The sequence below is a fragment of the Hyperolius riggenbachi genome, chromosome 10 (genome assembly GCF_040937935.1).
Source record: "Hyperolius riggenbachi isolate aHypRig1 chromosome 10, aHypRig1.pri, whole genome shotgun sequence".
Classification (NCBI taxonomy): Eukaryota; Metazoa; Chordata; class Amphibia; order Anura; family Hyperoliidae; genus Hyperolius; species Hyperolius riggenbachi.
In genome coordinates this window covers 256,303,281-256,325,671 of record NC_090655.1, presented here as the reverse complement: position 1 = coordinate 256,325,671, position 22,391 = coordinate 256,303,281, and the positions used below count along the sequence as shown (strand labels likewise).

Here is a 22,391-nt window from a genome sequence, read left to right as displayed (position 1 = left end):
TTGCATAATCTTGGGGGGCGTGGCCTGGATGGCAGACTGAGAAGACGCATGGTGTAGAGCTCCGCTGCCCTGCTCGGCTAATATTCAAAAGTTACCTAGCAAACCCCTTGCCCTTCCCAAGGTGGCCACTAATGATCCAATCTTTTTCATCCAATCTTACCATTTCTATGTAATATAAGGTAACTGCCTGAAGTATCCATTCAGTATAGTCACTCAGTTTACCCTTATACTACATAGATTTGGTAAGATTGGATGAAAAAGATTGGATCATTAATGGCCACCATTACTAAAACTTTCCTCACAGCTTATACTCAGCCCAGAGAAGAAGCTTGCTGACTGGTGTGACCCTCCGACAACGGATTCAGCAGTAAACTGCTTCAGCACGTCTGACTGGGACGACACACCGGGCCCATCCCGTGGGAGACCCTCCTCACCGCGCTTTGCTCCATACAGCATACCAATGTCGCAGAGAAATAAATCAAACAAGGACAAAGAGAAGAACAAAGCTGCAGATCCCCCTTCTGCTGCTTCGACCACACAAAGGGCTAAACCTAAACAACATATGGAAGACATTACTGAGGAAGATATGGAGGAACAGGAGGGGACACCAGAAGCTACACCGCCTTACATTGCGACGCTGATGGAGGCGATTCAAACTTGTCAAACTGCACTGACAATGAAGATTGATCATGTAGACACTGGTCTGAGTCTTCTTAGACAAGATATGAGCAAAATGAGAGAGAGTTGCTGAAGTGGAGAGACGTACCTCTGAAAATGAGGATCGGGTCAACGAACATCACCGCGCCATCCCCGCTGTACAGAAGCGTCTTACAGCTCTAGAAGACAGATCTGAAGATGCAGAGAACAGGAACAGAAGGAACAATCTCCGTCTGCTGGGCCTCCCGGAGGGCACAGAAGGGAATGATGTCCCAGCCTTCATAGAATCTCTCCTCAGACAGCTTCTCCCTCAAAAATAACTTTTCACCGTTCTTCGTTGTTGAGAGAGCCCATAGAATGCCCGGGAAGATGGGTCCCCCTGGAGCTTTACCAAGGGTCCTGATATTTCGAGTTATGAACTTCAGGGACAGAGATGCCATTCTGACTGCAGCCCGGCCTTTTTCTTATGGTTAGGTGCTCAGATGTATTTATATTTATAGATGACTTTAATCGATAGTGAAGAAGCAGTAGAATACTGGACTAACTACACTGCAGCTCCGGTATGCACAAAGAAATAACTCTTGTTTTCAACATGCACCGTGTGCTGAAGGGTCTATATAACTCTACTGTTAAATGTGTGGGGGAGTTGGGAATAAACTGTGGGCTCTTCATTAATAACTCAGACTGTACTCAACACTATAAAATGGCGCCCCGTGCTACCAGAACTTCGTCACCGCCCCTTCTTTTGGCGCCCTCACATAGCGGGGACAACTGGATGCTTTCTCTCTACAATATGCCTTCATTCCCCAAGCACTCACTCGGAAGCGCACTGGATCATATAACTCATGTTCTGCAGATGGTGTTACAGCCTGTTATGTGTACGAGCTCCTTCACTGCGCCATCGATGCGGTTTTCTTATACTATGCAAATGTATATTTAGTACCTACACATTATTTCATATTGGTCATATAAATGAGCTGATGAATGTGAAATAGATTCTTATGTTTTGCTACTGGTCCGTGGTGTGCAGCTGAGCAGATTGAGTTATAACTGTCCCCGTGTGGGAGGAGGGGGAAACTTCCCTATGTGACTAGCTCTGCTTAGCTGCTTCAGCGCGGGTCTACTTAAAATAGAAAGAATCAGGGGGGCATGTCCGGCGGCCATCTCGCATAGATGCATAACTTGAGAGCTCCTCTCTCCCAGCTCAAAGAAACGGCTCAAAGCGGCAGCCCACGGCGAAACCAGTACCCCACACGAGCAGACAACATGGAGGTCGATCCGGAGACCTCAAAAAAGAGGAAGAAGGGGATTAAGAAACCCCAGAAGCTGACCGAGTATTTCCCTCAGCGGGGATCGCGCTCAGTCACACACAGCCAAGATGGCGGCGGCGCTCAGAGCACAGCGGAGACGCGAGCAGCAGCAGGGGCAGCGGCTTCACCGTTTAATCAGGACGAGTTTCCTCCGCTCTCAAACCCATCTCTACCAGCCTCCCGAGGTGACTCTTCACCAGAGATCCACTCACCTTCTACCAGCAGCCCGCAAAAATCGAGGCCCAGGCTCTCAGACCCACAGGCCAGCTTGCAGGTATGTGACACAGAGGGAGGGGAGGAAGCTAACCCAGCAGACCCAGCGCACCAGATAGCCAGCATCCCTTCAACTGAACAAATAGTCACACAAACATACCTAAAAGACATGCTTCTCTCACTACAACAATCCCTGATCATAAGTATGAATCACTTCTCCACAAACCTGCAGAGATCCGTTGATTCCTTAGGGGAAAGAGTCTCACTGAATGAAGACAGGTTGAGTGCATTAACAACAGAGCACAATAAGATGGTGGACACTATGGAAACCCAGGAATCAGAGAATAAATGGGTCCAAATGAAACTGGCCGACCTAGAGGACCGCAGCAGACGCTGCAACATCAAGTTCAGAGGGATCCCTGAAAATGTGGGCTCATCTGAACTGAAACCGTATCTGATTAAAATGATGAAAATGATCGCGCCTGACCTAAACGATCACGCGACTATCCTAGAACGAGCACACAGGATCCCCAAACCAAAATCCCTACCCGACTCTATCCCGAGAGATGTTTTGGCAAAAATTCATAATTATGAGACTAAAGATATAATCCTTGATGCTCTAAGGAAAACCAGAGCGCTACCTGAACCCTTCACTAAAGTACAACTCTTTCCAGATCTTTCACAATATACCCTCCAATTCCGCAAAGCTCTACAGCCAATCACCAGAGCCTTCAGAAGCCACCTAATCCAATATAAATGGGGCTTCCCCACTAAACTGATCGTCAACAGAGGAGGTTCCACACACATCATTACATCCCCAGAAGCAGGGCTGCGTCTCCTAAACCAATGGAACATCAGACCTGAAGATAAACCTGCTGAAAGATCTACACCTAAACTTTAAAAGTCAAGCAAATTGCCGATGGGCAGGCAACCAGCTACTTAGCTGGGAAAGACCCTGCTCTCCAGACCCCATACGGACAAAACTGTCTGACCTTTACTTAAATGATTGGAGGCTATCCCCAAGAGAGGAACTTAGCCTCCCTGCCTCCGCTATTATTGCGGTTATTGTTCTTAGAGCAATAAGGAAAAAAAGACAGACTGGCACTAGTTGCGGGTAGGGAGGTCAAGGGTTAACCTGGATGATGTACTTCATCTTGCAGCGTGCTCCCGAGAACAAACAATGATGTATGGGATGAAGAGAGAAAACGAGGCACTGAAGCAATTAAAAGTGTACCTTTAATCCTAGGTTGCAGACACAGCGGGGTGTACAGTGGGGGTGAGGGGGAGGCCCCCTCACCCCCACTGTACACCCCGCTGTGTCTGCAACCTAGGATTAAAGGTACACTTTTCATTGCTTCAGTGCCTCGTTTTCTCTCTTCATCCCATACACGGTTATTGTTCTTAGTTTTTCAAGTTATTGCATGCTAATTGCACAATGTCTAAGTTTGTTTATTCTGTTACCAGTTGATGTTTCGGCATATCTCGATATACTCTATATCTTAAAGCTGCAGTCTTGGCTAAATAACAACTTGCCATTATGGATCATTTCTGGAACGTAATCAATGAGCATTAAAATCTGTTCGATTAACACCAAGGGACTAAACTCGCCACAAAAGAGACACGCTCTGTGGAAAGAGACGACCAGAAGCAAAGCAGATATCCTCTTTGCACAAGAAACTCACTTTGCAGAAGGCAGAGCTCCGCACTGTTCCCACAGAGACTTTCCCCAAATTATTCAATGCAATTTTAAAAAGAAAAAAAGAGGTGTCTTAGTAGCATTGCATAAACGTCTTTCTGCTACAATTTTAGACTCCATCTCTGATCCCCAGGGTAGATTCTTGATTGTGATTTGTACAATTGATGCTGAAAATTTAACACTGGTTAATGTTTACGCACCAAATACAGGCCAATTATCCTTTATACGTTCCGTATTAAGAACAGTAAAAAAAACCCAAAGAGGTACGCTAGTGATTGGAGGCGACTTTAACATATGTGCATCTTCCACCTTAGATCATGTCTCAGGTAAGACCTATAAACCTAAAACTATCCAAAACCTCCTTCATCAAGAGCAACTGTTTGACCCATGGAGAGCCTTACATAGTACAGAAAAAGATTTCACATTTCATCACCAGTACATGGCTCCCTCTCGAGAATTGATTATTTTCTCCTAAACAAATTTGCCCTTCAGAGAATTATCAAAGCAGATATTGGAGTGATATCATGGTCCGACCATGCCCCAACCTTCATAACTCTCAAATTACATTCACCACTCTCAGGGAAAGGGTTATGGCGACTAAACAATTCGCTTCTAACCTCTCCTGAAAATATATCTCTAATTAATGAACAATTAAACTACTACTTTCGAGAAAACGAAACAGAAGATATAGATATTACTTACATTTGGGGCGCCCACAAAGCAGTAGTAAGGGGCATGTTAATCAAAATGGGAGCAATTCAAAAAAGGAAAAGAAACGAAAAATTAGATGACCTGTGTAATAAGATACAAGCTCTGGAAAAACAGTTGCTCTTACCGCAACCAGCAACCCATTTGGCAAAGGATCTTTTCACCCTGAGACATGATCTAAGACTACTTCTATCTCAAGAATATGCTTTTAAGATACGTCAATCTAAGAGGATATTCTACTCACAGAGTAACAAAGCTAGCCCCTTACTAGCAAAATTATTAAAAAATAGACAAGTTAAGAGTCAAATCCATAACATTACACATCCTACCAATCACAAAAGCTACACCAACCCACAGCAGATAGCAGATGTTTTTAGTGAATTTTATCAAACACTCTATAACCTAAAGGATGATCCCCTAACCTCCCAACCTAATAATGATATTATTTCTGCTTTTCTTGACAAAATAGCCCTACCCAAACTCTCCAAATCAGATCTCGCCAACCTCAACCTCCCAATAACTAACTCAGAAATAAATAAGTACATTATGTCCTCCAAATTGAATAAAGCCCCAGGACCAAACGGACTAACTAATGAATATTATAGAACCTTCAGAAACTCCCTAACACCCAGAATGCAGACCCTTTTCAATACATTTATTCAAAGAGGCACACTTCCCCAAGAACAACTTCAGGCTACAATATCAGTCATTCACAAACCAGGGAAAGACCCTACTAACCCAGCCAACTATTGCCCAATCTCCCTATTAAATAACGATACTAAACTTTACGCAAAAATTATAGCAGCAAGGCTAACAGAAATTATGCCCTCCCTCATAAATCCGGACCAAGTAGGCTTTGTGAAAGACCGCCAAGCCTCAGATGGAACGAGACGTATGATAGATCTGATATATCATATGGACAGATCCCTAGGACCTTCTCTGTGTCTAGCTTTAGACTCAGAGAAGGCCTTTGATAGGGTCCATTGGGGCTTTCTAGATGCTGTCCTCTCAAAGTTTGGTATAGAGGAAAATATCAAATCTGCCATAATGGCTCTATATTCACACCCCTCTGCCCAGGTGAATGTGTCTAACTTCCTATCAAAACCTTTTGCAATTACTAACGGTACGAGACAGGGGTGCCCGCTATCCCCCCTGATCTTTGTGCTAGTGATGGAAACATTTGCAGAAACCACTCGCTCCAACTCACGTATCAAAGGAATAGACATTGGCAGACAAGCGTATAAAATAGCACTATTCGCAGATGATGTGATAATATCAGTCTCAAACCCAGAACAATCCCTTAAAGAGATAACATCTGCCATACTGCAATTTTCCAAGGCTTCCATGTATAAGATCAACGAAAACAAATCTACAATATTAGGCATCCACATACCCACACACACTCAGAAAAGATTAGAGGAGAAATTCCCATTCACCTGGGCAAAAACACATATACCCTATCTAGGAATAAATCTCCCGTCCAACCCTAAGGACCTTTATAAACTTAACTACCTACCCTTCCTAAAAAAACTCCCAGATGACCTCTCAAAAATCTCACAATACGAAATATCCTGGGCCGGCAGAGTTGCGGCCTTAAAAATGCAAATCCTTCCCAAAATCCTGTATTTATTCCGAACTATAAACATTCCAATTCGGAAAAAATTCTTCCATAACATAAAAACCATAATAGCAAAATTTGTCTGGAAAGGCCGTAAACATAGAATTTCCTCTGAAACACTTCAAATACCAAAATCGCTTGGAGGATTTGGCCTCCCTTGCCTTGAATCATACTTCTACGCTACCCTATTAGAAGTTTCTAAATCCTGGTGGTCTGAGATTCCAACTAAATCCTGGATACAAATTGAAAAACTCTTAACCGGCACCCCCATAGAATGGGCTATACCTTCGATACTTTTAGACTATAAAATCCCTAAACAATCCTGCCCAACGATCCAAAGCTCCATCTTAGCATGGGAACTCTTTAAAAAATACGTACCACTCGACCCCGACTCTATCACTATTAAGCTCAACATAAAAATACTATCTCTCATGATAACAGACCTCAACCTCTCAAAATGGATACCAGCAGGAATAAAAAATATAAACGACCTCTTTATCTCAAAAAAACTGCTTAGTTTTACAGACCTTCAAAAAAAATACAACATTCCAGACTCAGAAAAATTCACATATATGCAAATTTCCCACCTAATCAAAACCAAGAACATTACTCCAATTCAACTTCCTAGACAAATAGCCGTTCAGCTGCAATCCAAATCCCAATCAAAAGGAGCAACCAAAATATGGTATAAAATATTAACCACCCTGGCGTTCTATTAAGATCGCCAGGGCGGCTGCGGGAGGGTTTTTTTTAAATAAAAAAAAAACTATTTCATGCAGCCAACTGAAAGTTGGCTGCATGAAAGCCCACTAGAGGGCGCTCCGGAGGCGTTCTTCCGATCGCCTCCGGCGCCCAGAATAAACAAAGAAGGCCGCAATGAGCGGCCTTCCTTGTTTTGCTTAGATCGTCCCTATAGCGACGAGCGGAGTGACGTCATGGACGTCAGCCGACGTCCTGACGTCAGCCGCCTCCGATCCAGCCCTTAGCGCTGGCCGGAACTTTTTGTTCCGGCTACGCTGGGCTCAGGCGGCTGGGGGGACCCTCTTTCGCCGCTGCTCGCGGCGGATCGCCGCAGAGCGGCGGCGATCAGGCAGCACACGCGGCTGGCAAAGTGCCGGCTTCGTGTGCTGCTCTTTATTTGATGAAAATCGGCCCAGCAGGGCCTGAGCGGCAGCCTCCGGCGGTGATGGACGAGCTGAGCTCGTCCATACCGCTAAGATGGTTAATAGCAAAAAGAGTCCCCTTAATAAATACATACATTAGCAGTTGGACTTTGGATTGTAACTCTCCTATCACACATCAACAAATAATAGAAGCTTTCACATATATAAAAACCCATACTAAATGTATCACTTACTGGGAAACTTTGCAAAAATTAATAATGAAATGGTACTACACTCCGGTACGCTTAGCACACTTTTCTCCAGAGAAATCCCCACTCTGCTGGAGAGGTTGCCACCAACAGGCGACCCTACTCCACATAATGTGGGAATGCCCCCGAGTCCAATCCCTCTGGAATCTTGCTACACAATTAATTCAAGAAACCACCTCACTCCAATTGGATCTCAAACCTCAAATGGCAGTCCTTCATATTGCGATTAGCCAACTCCCAACCCAATATAGAAGCACAATCTCACAAATTCTACTCGTCACTAGACAAGCAATAGTCAGTAACTGGGGCACCAGCGACCTTCCAAATTACTTAAAACTCAAAATGAACTTGGAATATTTACAAGAAATGGAAGCCCATCTCCATAAGATCTAACCAATTTTAAAATAAATAGCCCCTATTGGTGTTAAATCTTATATTCCTCTCAAATGTTCCCAGCCGAGACCTCCCCCCCCCCCACCATCCAGCTCCTTACCCGAGATATCGAGAAAATGCCAGCCCTTTATTCTCTCTACACTCTTTTCCTTCTCTTTAGTAGTTTTAGTATCTCACTCCACCTGACTAGGAGATAGGACATGTTCAGCTGTACGAGATATCCATATAAGTGACAGCTCTGCCTAATTTATCCCCACATAGGAACACCTGCCCTATGGGCTCTGCTGGTGATTCCTCTTTAACCAAACTATTCCACCATTGGTCTAATACTCAATTCTCCACCCTCTGACTTATTAGTTCTGAACCAATCGACATATGATGGCCCTGCCTGTCGATGGTACAGACTAGATACTGAACTAGACCCACTCAAGAGGCCTCCTTAATACCAAACCTAACAATGTCCCCTACAGCTGAACAATCTCAAAATCTGATGTAACAGGAAAGGAAGGTATTCCTTATTTAGTCAACCTCACTTCCATATCAGCACAGACCCCCCCTTGGGAGTCAGCTAAAGCTAAACAATCCGATCAAGACAAGTTATAACCACACCTCCTTTCACAGAAAGACAAAAGTTCCGTCCTATAGCACATGTTCTATGCTATGTACTATCTTTTGTATCTTATATGAAGCACATATTTTGTAAAGCATAATGTTCATTATATATGCTGTACTTCTTACAAAATGTTTCAATACATTTTTAAATTGGAAAAAAAAAAAATAGAAAGAATCAGTGTGCTGAGAGGTTTATAAAATAGATGCTATGTACATGTTTTATTTTGTCCAGATTGTTGGATGGAGGGTAATAATCTATATAGATATTATGCAGTGTTTCTATAAGGCTTGGTGCCAATCTCTATCTCTGTGCCTTTTCCTCCCTAGAAAGATTGAATATCTCAGCTACATCCTACTCACAACCCCTGCTTCCCACTAACATGCACTCATTTATATATCGGTGTGTCTGTGGCAATGTGGCATCCCTCTGAAAATGTAGGCTGTACGTTAACTTTTATGTATAAAAACTCTTGTATATACCGCTACACGGCCACTAGGTGGCAGCATAAGCCCACCTATAAGCTGTCACAATCTAACATTTATATAATCTTCGGATCTCTGTGTTTCTGGAGGGAGAGCCACGGACAGACGTGCAAAATAACACTGTGCTAACCTCTCCTTCAGGTACCCAAGCCTCATCAGCTAATTGGTCAAAAGTCTTATATAGCAATATACCTATATACATGTAGGAAGAGTCTCTCTTTGATTAGTATTATCAGGCTACTGAAGCTGAAATGTCAGTACTCTCCAAAGGCCTGTCATTCTGCCCTGCGAGACCCATAGACAGGATTGCACTCTGTGGAGATATGGAGGAATTTTTCAGAAAGCTGCGACTCAAGGAACACTACCATGATAAGGAAGCCTGTGATACAATGGATAATGGACCAAAACGCACCAGATCTAAAAAGAAAAAAAAGAAAAAAAGATGGACCCCCAAAGAAGGAAAAAACCCGGCCCTGGATAAATACATAAACAAATTCAGACGCAGAATCTCTGACAGGATCCTGAGTAAAAGAAAGACACTGGCCCAGAACGTAACACCACAGGAGCGACAGGCCATTAGATCCCTTAAGGAGAATAAGGACATTATTATTAAACCAGCGGATAAAGGTGGTGCCATAGTCATAATGAACACCAGTGACTACATCCAGGAGGCACAAAGACAATTATCCAACACCGCTCACTATGCCAAATTACAGGGGGACCCCACAAAAGGCTACAGGATGGCACTTAATAGGATGGTTAACAGATTGCCTGCAAACATCAGACTACATGTAAGGACCCTTATCCCTGAAGAGCCTAGAACAGCCTGCTTTTACATGCTTCCCAAGATCCACAAAGAGGGAAACCCTGGCAGGCCCATAATCTCAGGGAGCGGAACTCTTACAGAGAACATCTCAGGGTGGCTGGAAAACATTTTGAAACCTCTTGTCTGTAAAAGACCCAGCTACTTACAGGATACCACCCACCTCCTGAACAAACTGTCAGCCATCGGCCCAGTACCTGAGGGAACCATACTGGCCACGATGGACGTGGAGTCCCTGTACACGAACATTCCCCATGATGATGGTATTGCGGCCTGCCGTAAATATCTTCAGGGTCAGGGCATACCTGTAAAGCCTATTACTGGACTGATCAAATTCATTCTCACTCATAATTATTTCACTTTTGGACAGGACCTCTATTTACAGCAGATGGGCGTGGCAATGGGTTCGCGATTCGCTCCACAGTATGCAAATCTATTCATGGCCAAAATCGAAGAGGAATACCTCAATGCATGTGGCATAAAACCCTTGGCCTACTTCCGCTTCATTGATGATATTTTCATCATCTGGTCCGCAAGTGAGGATGATCTTCTCCAGTTCCACAGGAACTTCAATGCCTTCCATCCTACAATCAAATTGAAACTTACCTACTCTCACACAGAGATTAACTTTCTGGACACCACCATATACATCAGGGGTAACAACATACAAACCTCTGTGTATCGCAAACCTACAGACCGTCCCACATACCTAAGATATGACAGTTTTCATCCCAAGCACATTAAGAACTCTATAATTTACAGCCAAGCTATAAGGTACAACCGGATTTGTTCTGACAGGATGGACAGAGACAAGCACCTGGATCACCTTAAGAACACTTTCATTAAACAAGGTTACAGTCCTCCCATGGCTGAGGCCCAAATCAGGAAAGCCAGCAACATCCCCAGGACTGAACTCCTGAAATATAAGCAAAACCAGAAAGAGGAACGTGTCCCTTTGGTTGTCACCTACAACCCACACCTGGAAATCTTAAGGAGGATTGCTAAGGAACTTCATCCCATTTTACACAAGGATCACAGACTGAGAACGATATTCCCTAAACCTCCACTCTTGTCATATCGGCAACCACACAATCTAAAACAGATGATTGTCAGGAGCTCTTTGAATAGGCCTCAACAAAATGGAACATCACCCTGCCGACAAAAAATATATGGGACCTGCAGACACATTTACTCCACTGACAGGGTAACGATACCAGGTTCACAACAGGAGTACAGAATACAAGGTAAATTTTCTTGTGGGTCCACCAATCTGGTATATCTGATCATGTGTGCTAAATGCCCCAATGTTATGTACGTGGGAGAAACTGGACAAACTCTGCGCAAACGTATGAATGGACACAGGCACACTATTAATGATACCAAATCTGGACTCCCAGTTGCTACGCACTTTCGGTCCAACGGACACAGCATGGATGATCTTCGTGTCACTGCCCTGAAGGGTGGCTTCAAAACGACAAATGACCGATTAATAGCAGAAACAAAATTTATAAATTGTTTCAAAGCTGTGCAGAAGGGTCTGAATAAGGACAACAACTTTCTATATTGGTATGAGACTGATGATATATGAACTGTCTCAGCCACCCTAGCTGAACTTGTGAACTAAGAATTTACGATACCTCTGGGTCAATCCTAATACCAGGTCTGTGAGCAATAAAGTAAACAAGGATCCTTATCTTACCCCATTTAGATGCAAGACAGTAGAAAAGTAGATCCGGGCACCAATACAATGCGAATTCCACTTTTATTTCATCCCACACACAGACAGATACAAGAGCATGGGGCTGGTCTAACAGCCGTTTCACAAGCTCAACAGCTTGCTTCCTCAGAGCTTGCTTCCTCAGAGCCGTTTCACAAGCTCAACACTGCTGTTGAGCTTGTGAAACGGCTGTTAGACCAGCCCCATGCTCTTGTATCTGTCTGTGTGTGGGATGAAATAAAAGTGGAATTCGCATTGTATTGGTGCCCGGATCTACTTTTCTACTGTCTTGGATATATGCCCTATTTGCCGGAGGCACATACTAGCCTTGACCACTGACCCCCGCAAAGGTGCCATTCAGCAACTAGTGCCGCCTCCTGCTTCTTTCTACTGACTGACACCCATTTAGATGGTCTGTTTGTATTAAGGCATCTTCATGATGTATTTATGCTTGAAAAAAATATCTGTTTTTCCTTTTGATGTTGCATGTATATAAGCTGTCTGTACCAACAGCTTGCAAACTAACAGGATATAAACCTGACGAAGGCTGCAAGGCCGAAAGCTTGTTTATTCTTATTCATTTGTAGTTAGCCAATAAATGGTATCATCCTGATTTAAAACTTCTTGCTTTGATTAGTATCTAATACATAATTCCAAGACTCCTGTCTATAGCGTTCCATGTTGGCAAGACGTTATGCCTTTTGTTTATGTTGGTAACGTTAAAGTATACATACCCCAACTTGTTGGGTGATTCGGGCAGCGGAGCCCTCGCCCGAGCTGTCCATCCAACTGAAGAGTGATCTGTTTAATTACATCGTTTAAGGTTTAACGTAGTAGTTAAGGGTATAAATATCCCTTGTTGGGCTATAGGGTGGGTGTAAACGGGATGTCTTTTTGGGTGGGTTTCTCTCGCAGTCCTTGCCTGCTTACCAGTGTCTATTGAGATTCTATAATTGACATCATATACTATTCACAACAACCATGGGAACCGTAGCAGACTTGAGGGTTCTTTCCTGGAATATTAGGGGACGAAATGATAAATTTAAGAGAGCACTGACGCATAATTATCTAAAGCGACACCGACCAGATATATGTATCCTCCAGGAGACACACCTTACAGGTAGTAAAGTCCTAGCCCTTAAAAGACCCTGGGTTGGCAGTTGTTACCATGCCACCTTCTCCTCTTATTCTAGAGGTGTTAGTGTTCTGGTGAGAAGAACTCTCCCATTTCAGCTTCTCAACCTCAAATTAGACACATCAGGCAGGTATGTTGCTATGAACGCATTAATTCATATGCAGAATGTTCTTATTATTATTATTGGGATCTATATTCCTCCACCTGCAATAACAGATATTCTTATGAGCCTAGCTCCCCTAATAGCAAAGTGGTCTCCTGATAAAACGGTAATAATGGGGGACTTCAACATGGTACTTTACCCTGAGGACAGACAAAAACCCAATATACGGGAGTCTAAAGAGCTGTTGTTGTGGGTGGAGAGTATGGGCCTCACGGATGTCTGGAGGTGAAAACATCCAGGTGCACCCGGGTATACATGCCATTCTGCCTCTCATCGCACATTATCGCGAATAGACCTAGTACTTGCCTAAAGTTCCTTTTTGCCTAATATATACTCGATTGAACGCCTACCATGGGCTCTATCTGACCATGCTCCTCTGCTAACTACGTTTAATTTACGACAAAACCCTCACAACAAACCATGGAGACTATCGGGGTACTGGGTAAAAGATACTGACATACATGAAGGGATCTCTGGCAGTATCACTGAATTTTGGGACTTCAATAGAAATTCCACAACCCATTCTAATAGAATGGATACTTTTAACCTGCTGAGCGGTCTGGACGAGCTCAGCTCGTCCAGTACCGCCGGAGCCTGCCGCTCAGGCCCTGCTGGGCCGATTTGGCTCAAATAAAAAGCAGCACACGCAGCCGGCACTTTGCCAGCTGCGTGTGCTACCTGATCGCCGCTGCAGCGCGGCGATCCACCGCATGCAGCAGCGAAAGAGGGTCCCCCCAGCCGCCTGAGCCCAGCGTAGCCGGAAAAAAAAGTTCCGGCCAGCGCTAAGGGCTGGATCGGAGGCGGCTGACGTCAGGACGTCGGCTGACGTCCATGACGTCACTCCGCTCGTCGCCATGGCGACGAGGTAAGCGAAACACGGAAGGCCGCTCATTGCGGCCTTCCGTGTTACTTCTGGCCGCCGGAGGCGATCAGAAGAACGCCTCCGGAGCGCCCTCTAGTGGGCTTTCATGCAGCCAACTTTCAGTTGGCTGCATGAAATAGTTTTTTTTTTAATTAAAAAAAACCCCTCCCGCAGCCTCCCTGGCGATCTTAATAGAACGCCAGGGAGGTTAAAGCATATATGAGGGGGGGGGGGGGGGGGAATACCTGTCAAAGATTAAAAGATGCAAACAGAATAGGCTGATAGAGTACCGGACGGCTGAAAACCGAGCCAAGGATACTAAAATTTTATACCTAGATCAACCAGATAGAGCCACTTACTCGGCCTGGCAGATAGTTATAATCTCAAACTCCTTAACACTACTGTTACAAAAAAGGCTGAGCTATCTACACGGCAGAGAATCTTTGAGTATGGAGACAAATGTGGGAGGATGCTGGCGTGGCTTGCCAGGGAGCACTTGCCCACAGTGAATGTACAGGCTTTGGTCTCATCCAAAGGCGATACTCTTACTACTTCTGAAGAGAATTGCTCAGAATTTGCTGCCTACTATAAAAACGTATACTCTACAAAATCTAAATCCACAGTAGCTCAGATCCGTGACTACTTATCAACAGTTCCTTTACCAAAACGGTCTTCAGAGCAGTGTCAGGCTCTTGAAGAAGATGTCACTGAAGATGAGATAACCCTGGCAATTGCTTCCTTACAATCTAACAAGGCCCCTGGGCTAGATGGCATACCTGCCAAGTTTTATAAGCAATATATAGACGTAATATCCCCACATCTTCTGAAGCTCTTTAACAACCCTGAAGGCTTTACCTCTCTACCAGAGTTTATGCAGGAGGCGTTGATAGTGGTTGTCCCCAAGAAGGGAAGGTATCCTCATCTGTGTTCTTCCTATCGTCCTATCTCATTAATCAATATGGACGCAAAAATCTTTGCAAAAATTCTCGCCAACCGGCTTAAACCATTCTTGTGTACTATGATACACCCGGACCAGACAGGTTTTATGCCTGGCAGGGGAACTGACATAAATCTTAGACGGCTGTATGTCAATCTCTGTGCTAATCACGATAACCCTGGTCAACGGGCAGTGGCTTCCCTCGACTCGGAGAAAGCCTTTGACTCTGTGGAGTGGACTTATCTATGGACAGTATTGGAATCTTTCGGTATTGGTCCCAAATTTCTAAGAAGGATCCAACTACTCTACTCCACTCCCAGAGCCAAAGTACTTATTAATGGCGTAACTTCTGCTTCCTTTGAATTACAGAGGGGCACAAGACAGGGGTGTCCGCTGTCTCCCTTTCTTTTCTCCTTGGCCATTGAGCCCATAGCGGCCCAGATCAGATCCGATGACTCGGTGCGGGGACTACAGACTCAGTGAGAAAATCGCGCTTTACGCGGATGATCTCCTTTTTCATGGGGACACCAATGGCTCTTTGCTAAATCTGCTCTCTCTAATAGATACTTTCGGAAGTCATTCAGGTCTTAAAATAAATTGGGACAAATCCTCCTTATTCCCTATAGATCAAGCTGCAAAATCTAATGCTGTATCCACTCCCTTACAATGGGTTACCAAATTTAAATATTTAGGTATAGTAATTGAATTCCCACTTAACCAATACATTAAAACCAATATTACTCCCATCATAACCTCTTTAGAAAAACATTGCCAAACGCTGTAAAAATGCTGTACTTACCAAGATTTAATTACGTCTTCCGTCATACTCCAATATGGATCCCTATGCCTGTTTTTAAAAAAAATGTATAAGATACTGACAACCTTTCTCTGGGCAGGAGGAATTCCACGGATAGCTCTTTCTACTCTCCAGCTTCCTAGTACGTTAGGGGGTATGGCGCTTCCTAACTTCAAAATTTACTTTTGGGCTTCAGCTCTTGTTACCCTGAGGTGGTGGTTTGCCCAGGATGACAGAAATACAGCCTCCACTCTTGAGGCTGCAGTAGTGGGATCTTATGAGGGACTTTCACTCCTACCATTCCGAGGCCATAAAGCATACTCAAATCTCCCCTCACCAATGATCCTTACTATTAAGGTTTGGGAAACAGCTAAGAAGAAGTATAAACAAGCAAATGTCCACTCCCCCTTTACCCCATTGTGGTGTAACCCCCGATTACCCCACTTCTTTAACATCCCTGATCCCATCTTATGGGCATCATATGGTATTAAGTGGCTGCAGCACATAATTACTGATGGACATTTGACGACATTTAATTCACTTAAATCTGATTTTGCCTTAAATAATAAAATGTTCTTCAGATACATTCAAATTCGGCACGCGGCACAAGCTCAATTTCCGAATCCTATTACTTTAAAGTCTGATCCTTTGGAGTCCCTCCTGCTACAGAAACACCTAGATTCTCCTTTATCAGCGATACATGCAACTCTGATAGGCACGTCGACTCCTAGAGTGGATAAGGCCTTTCAGGCTTGGAAAACAGATATACCTACCCTAGAGGAACAGGAGTGGCAGGACTTGTTGGAAAACCCAGGGGAATACTTAATATCCTGTAGAGATAGGCTTATCCAAATTAAGTTTATATTCCGTATATATTACACTCCAGCCAGGTTAGTAAATATGTACCCTGACAAATCTGATGAATGTCCTAGGTGTAGGCAGTCCCCTGGAGACTTTATGCATATGGTCTGGAATTGTCCAAACATTCGGCTATATTGGCAACAGATTAACGAATTGCTACAAAAAATATTTCAAGGACCTATTTCTTTGGATCCTAAAACGCATCTACTGGGGATTTCAAGGCGACATTACACCCGCTAGGAGATTAGTTCTGCTTTGGGACATACTTTCATATTTTGCCAGGAAAACCATTGTCCTGCATTGGATACAGTCAGAGGCCCCATCCGTGGCAGCCTGGATCAAAATAGTCAATGTAACCATACCCATGTACAAATTAACTTATATTCAGAGGAATTGTCCCCTAAAATTCGACAGTATCTGAATTCCGTGATTAGAACACCTTAAGAAACATGGCGTTGCCTATGACACTGATGTGTAAGCTCACAAATGATTCTGTGTGGTTGGGGACTGCGAGAGGAAATAAGGTTGGGGGAAGGGGTGGAATTTCAGGTTGGGATAGGGTGGGGGGAGTGGTGTTGATGTTATCAATGTAATGTATGTTTGTATACGAAAAACTTTTTCAATAAAACTTATTTGAAAAAAAAATAATTTGCATAATCTTGCATCAACTTGAAATTATTCGCATCTCACTGACCATCTCTAATCAAAACCCTTGTCAGATCTGTCATTTGTCTATTCACTCCATGCCTGAAATTCCTGCAGTATGAGGGTAACCTCTTGCTCTTGTGAAATTTGAATACTTGCAAAATTGTACTTGGCATAGCTGTTTTACCAGAGGGACTTTTTAGCTACTTTTCATTTCAGTCCCCCCTCCCCCTCCCCCCAATCATCACTCACATTCTTACAGCATCTCCCCCTCTTACTAGCTTCATGTGATCTATACTGTGCCCAGCAGGGACATGTTTCTTATTCAGCTTAATATGTATTTTCCATCTCTAATGTTTATCACTCACCTGTGCTCATCCCTGTGATAATGTCTTCCTTCTTATATGTCTCCAACACGTCACCCTCCTCCATAGACTGCTGGTCACTCCTCACATATGTCTCTTCTTCTTCCTCTTTAATTGTCCTCAACACGTCACCCTCCTCCATAGACTGCTGGTCACTCCTCACATATGTCTCTTCTTCTTCCTCTTTACTTGTCCTCATCATGTCACCCTCCTCCATAGACTGCTGATCACTCCTCACATATGTCTCCTCTTCTTCCTCTTTAATTGTCCCCATCATGTCACTCTCCTCCATAGACTGCTGGTCACTCCTCACATATGTCTCTTCTTCTTCCTCTTTACTTGTCCTCATCATGTCACCCTCCTCCATAGACTGCTGATCACTCCTCACATATGTCTCTTCTTCTTCCTCTTTAATTGTCCCCATCATGTCACTCTCCTCCATAGACTGCTGATCACTCCTCACATATGTCTCTTCTTCTTCCTCTTTATATGTCCTCATCATGTCACCCTCCTCCATAGACTGCTGATCACCCCTCACATATGTCTCTTCTTCCTCCTTTTTAACCACAGTGTTAACATGTCTCGGTTCTCCACCCTAATTTCACAAAGTGAGATATAATGGAAAATGTGACCACAGATAACAGCATACACAGAGGGAAAGAATGTGTCACAGTTTGGAGTCTTTGGGGATCCTCTACTCCACCTACCTGATAATGGTCGGGGGTGTGGGGATTTTCTTGTGGACAATCCTGGGAATAAAGAGGACCTGTACATCTTTCTGGTGGGATTCTGTCACTGGGTCTACCTGTAGTAAACAAACACACTGACTAAATACATTGTCTATATATGTTGGTCAGATGATAGGGGGATCTAGGTGGACTATCCATACTGCTCTCTCCTTTACAAGAAATAAATGTCTCCTCTTACCCAGTGATGTGAGGGGTGTCTGATTCTCCATCATGGTGTCCTTGTAGAGGTCCTTGTGTCCTTCTATATGCTGCCTCTCCTCCTTGGAGAAATAGATGGTGACATCCTGAAACCTAACATGAACCTGAAAAATACAATGATACAGTCACCACCCAGACACACCCTTACCTGTAAATGGATAGTATCCCATAATTACCAGCACTGCTCACCTCTCCTGTCAGCAGCTCCATCATCTTCTTGGTGATTTCTAGAATCTTCCACTTACTCTCAGATACCAGGAAGTGAGGTGGGGGAATTGTAAAGGTCACATGATCACCAGACTTCACTGGCGTATAACTCTGTTAAGAGAGACCAAAAATAATGTCATATGACCTCTCAGAACCCTCCTCACATCTCTAGTCAGGTGTCTGTTTTATTAACCCTCCTGGCGGTCTATTAAAAACCGCCAGGGGGCAGCACAGCAGGTTTTTTTTATTTTATTTTTTTTTAAATCATGTAGTGAGCCCAGGGCTCGCTACATAATAGCCGCTGTGCAGAGGCATCCCCCCACCCGCTTCGATCGCGTCCGGCGATCTCCGATCAGGAAATCCCGCTCAAAGAACGGGATTTCCTGGAGGGCTTCCCCCGACTTCATCGACGTCGTGACGCCATTGGGAGTCCTGATCCACCCCTCAGCGCTGCCTGGCACTGATTGGCCAGGCAGCGCACGGGGTCTGGGGGGGGGGGGGGGGGCTGCGATTGGAGGGCACACGCAGCTAGCAAAGTGCTAGCTGCGTGTTGCAAAAAAAAAAAAAATTATGCAAATCGGCCCAGCAGGGCCTGAGAAATCCTCCTGCGCGGCATAGCCCGAGCTCAGCTCGGGCTTACCACCAGGAAGGTTAATAGAGATAAGAGCGATGTCATGTGACCTCCCAGAATCCTCCTCACCTCTCCAGACAGCAGACAGATGATCTCCAGGGTGAGGTTGAATATCCTCTCAGTCATGTGACTCTGGTCCTCATCCATCCTCAGTGATGTGGTCATGTGATCCGTACAGGATGCTGCTGCCTTTTGACGGGGAATAAGGGGAGGATAATTTAGTACCAATAATTTACTGAAAACATCCCCCCAATCTACTGATTGGATACTTACAGCCAAACTACTAGGCTATTACTAGGCTACAAGTCAATTGGCTAGCATTGCCTGGAAGTGGGTTGGAAGTACTAAGCGATGGGCTACTTTCAAGCGCCCAAAATCACCACTTCAGTGCCATAAGACACATGCCTGCCAAAGCTGGCCCCAATTCACCTGCCTATCACTCCACATTGCTGTCATGGTAGGGCCATGCAGAGTATCACAGGAAAGCATAAAAATGTGGTTTATAGCTACCTGTGTACTATACTCACAGCGTGCTGCAGTCCTGTCCTCCCTCTGCTTCCTCTCCAGCTGGCCTTCTCTCCTCACACCCACCTCCCACTGTTACCATTCCTGTGATGTTACAGCAGTGCTGGTAGAGGTAGATGGATGAGGATATGAGGAGAGAAGAGGCAGAGACTGAGGCTAATGGGAGCAGAGGACTGGAGCACACTGTGACAGCTAGCTATAAACCAATGTAATTCCTTCCTTATACTAATCTGCACGGAGGTGGGAAAGAAATAGCATTCCTGGAATAAGGGGACATTACATACTGGAGGATAATGGAAATGCTGGGGGACACCGGGAGGATAAGGCTACACTGGGAAAGAAATGGCATCACTGGGATGGGGGACATTACATACTGGTGGATAATGGGCATCCATGGGCATTCAGGGTCTTGCACTCTCCTGGGCTTTCCTCCTACCCCACAGATAGGACCTTCAGAGTCACCTACTCCGGCAACACCTCCTCTCCGCGACACCTCAATGTTGGAGTTCCCCAAGGCTATACAGGGTAAGAAATGGCATTACCAGGGTGGGGGACATTACAAACTGGAGGATAATGGGACTGCTGGGGGATACAGGGGGGGACATGTAGTCTAGTCTCTGTGATGTGACTGAGTTATTACTAGGAAGGTGAGATGCCAGCACTGGAGGGACATGGCTGTATTCCATATACATCTTCTCTTGTCTCTGTGATGTGACTGAATTATTACTAGGAAGGTGCGATGCCAGCCATTATCTATGGCACATGTAGGGGAGCCACTAGAAAACTGGCAAACAAGTCATAGCATAGCAGCAGGTACAGGGAAAACTTGGAAGTTGGGGGAGTAAAATAAGGACACACCTCCTTTGTATAAATGTTTCACCCACTGTGGGTATATGCCCCGGCTGACACATCAATGTCGTCTAGGCCAAAAGAATCCGATGCTTAGCCAGCCACCGGTGTGGAAAAAACACATTTATTGATCAGAAATAATGGTGAGCATACAAACAATCAAAATCAATGACTATAACATAACTGATAGCGCAAACAGACACCTACAGATAATGCACAACAATGTATAGTCAATAAGCTCGCTGGTTACAATGCATTCACATCATTGGTGTATGCGGACATTAAAGGGAACCCTGAGATGGGGCCACAGACAAACAATATACATACCTGGGGCTTCCTCCAGCCCCTCCGGCCTGACCCCTTCCACGCTGTCCTCTTCTGATTCCCCGTTCACCCGCAATTGGCCCCAGAAGTCCTCCAGTCCCGCGCCAACTGCGCATGCACTGCCTGGCCACGCATGCCACGTTCACGTCACCGGGAGCGTTCTGCACCATACTATTGCGCAGGCACAGAAAGCTCCTGGCGACTGGAGCGAGACGGAGGAGTGCGGCTGGCTAGACTGCGCCTGCGCCAACTGGAGGATTTCCAAGGCCATTTCGGGCAAACGGGGAGTCAGAAGAGGACGGCATGGGAGCGCTCAGGCCGGAGGGGTTGGAGGAAGCCCCAGGTATGTATAATTTATCCATGTGGCCCCATCTCAGGTACACTTTAAATCAATAAAAAATCAAATGTAAGTAGGTGAATAAATTAATTAAAATAACAGCGCTGTTACACAAACATGCCAACCTCCTCAACAATCACACATGCCGGCCAGTCATACAGATGGGCCCCACCAAGGAACCAATGCAGTATACTGGAACGCTGAGTTTGTAAAGCTGCATCTAACTTCCCCGACTTTCCACTTTGTAACGATTCTTTTAAAAAGGCAACAGTTCTCCAGCTCAGATATTCCAATAAAGCTGAGCAGACCATATGGCCATATAAGTACAAATTGCAGAGCAGCCAGGAACAAGGATGCATAAGCACACAAAGCTGTAACGACAGCAGGAACAGTAGCAGCCAGGCTCCACAAAGCAGCGTGTTGTCTGGCACATGTACACACGGGCCAATCGGTTTCCAGGTCCTAAGCCACCTGTAGATGTGTGTAAAGCTCACATTGTCCTTTGGCTGGTCAGCAGGGCTGTGGAGTCGGTACAAAAATCCACCGACTCCGACTCTGACTCCACAGTTTAGGATTCCACCGACTCCGACTCCTCTAATTTGCATATTACAATCTTGTTGACTGAGAGTATGTAACATGAACTTCGTCTCTTAACTGCCAACGCTTAGGAATTTTAAAAGACAACTGAAGTGAGAAGGATATGGAGACTGCCATATTTATTCCCTTTAGTCATAGACTAAAACTAGTCCTTGGTAAGAGTACTTGTAAAAGGTACAGGCCGGAACAAAGAACATCTATCAGGCCCTAGGCAATGTAACTGTGGGTACATGTACGAGTGATGTGCAGGTACTCTGCAGGGGAATAAGGAGATTCTTCCTCTATTACACATTCTTCATGCACAATCTGAACCAGGTTTATGGGTGATAGACAACACCTCTGTGTTCAATGTGCACAACATTCTCAGTGGATTCCCTGCAGCTCTGTGGAGAGTGCATATGTAGAGTATAGTACTACTGTGTAACAAAGTCAACCTGAGACAGATGAAATTAAAGTTTTATACATACCTGGGGCTTCCTCCAGCCCCCTTCAGGCTAATCAGTCCCTCGCTGTCCTCCTTCGCCACCTGGATCTTCTGCTATGAGTCCAGGTACTTGAGCCAGTCGGGCGTAGTGCGCATGCAAACACTCCGCCGCCGGGAACGTACT

The 22,391-nt window shown here is 44.8% G+C and overlaps 1 protein-coding gene across 1 annotated transcript in view; it reads right to left on the bottom strand.

Annotated features, from left to right (window-relative positions):
- Positions 1-22,391, bottom strand: part of LOC137537117 (oocyte zinc finger protein XlCOF7.1-like) — a 67,568-nt gene that overhangs the window by 43,404 nt on the left and 1,773 nt on the right. The window contains exons 2-6 of the mRNA XM_068259251.1: positions 19,221-19,340; positions 18,503-18,631; positions 18,294-18,417; positions 18,074-18,171; positions 17,370-17,961 (exon numbers count right to left, since the gene is read on the bottom strand). Of these exons, the coding sequence (XP_068115352.1) occupies positions 17,370-17,961; positions 18,074-18,171; positions 18,294-18,417; positions 18,503-18,631; positions 19,221-19,316 (1,039 nt within the window). The 5' untranslated portion in view covers positions 19,317-19,340. The remainder of the gene's footprint in view (positions 1-17,369; positions 17,962-18,073; positions 18,172-18,293; positions 18,418-18,502; positions 18,632-19,220; positions 19,341-22,391) is intronic.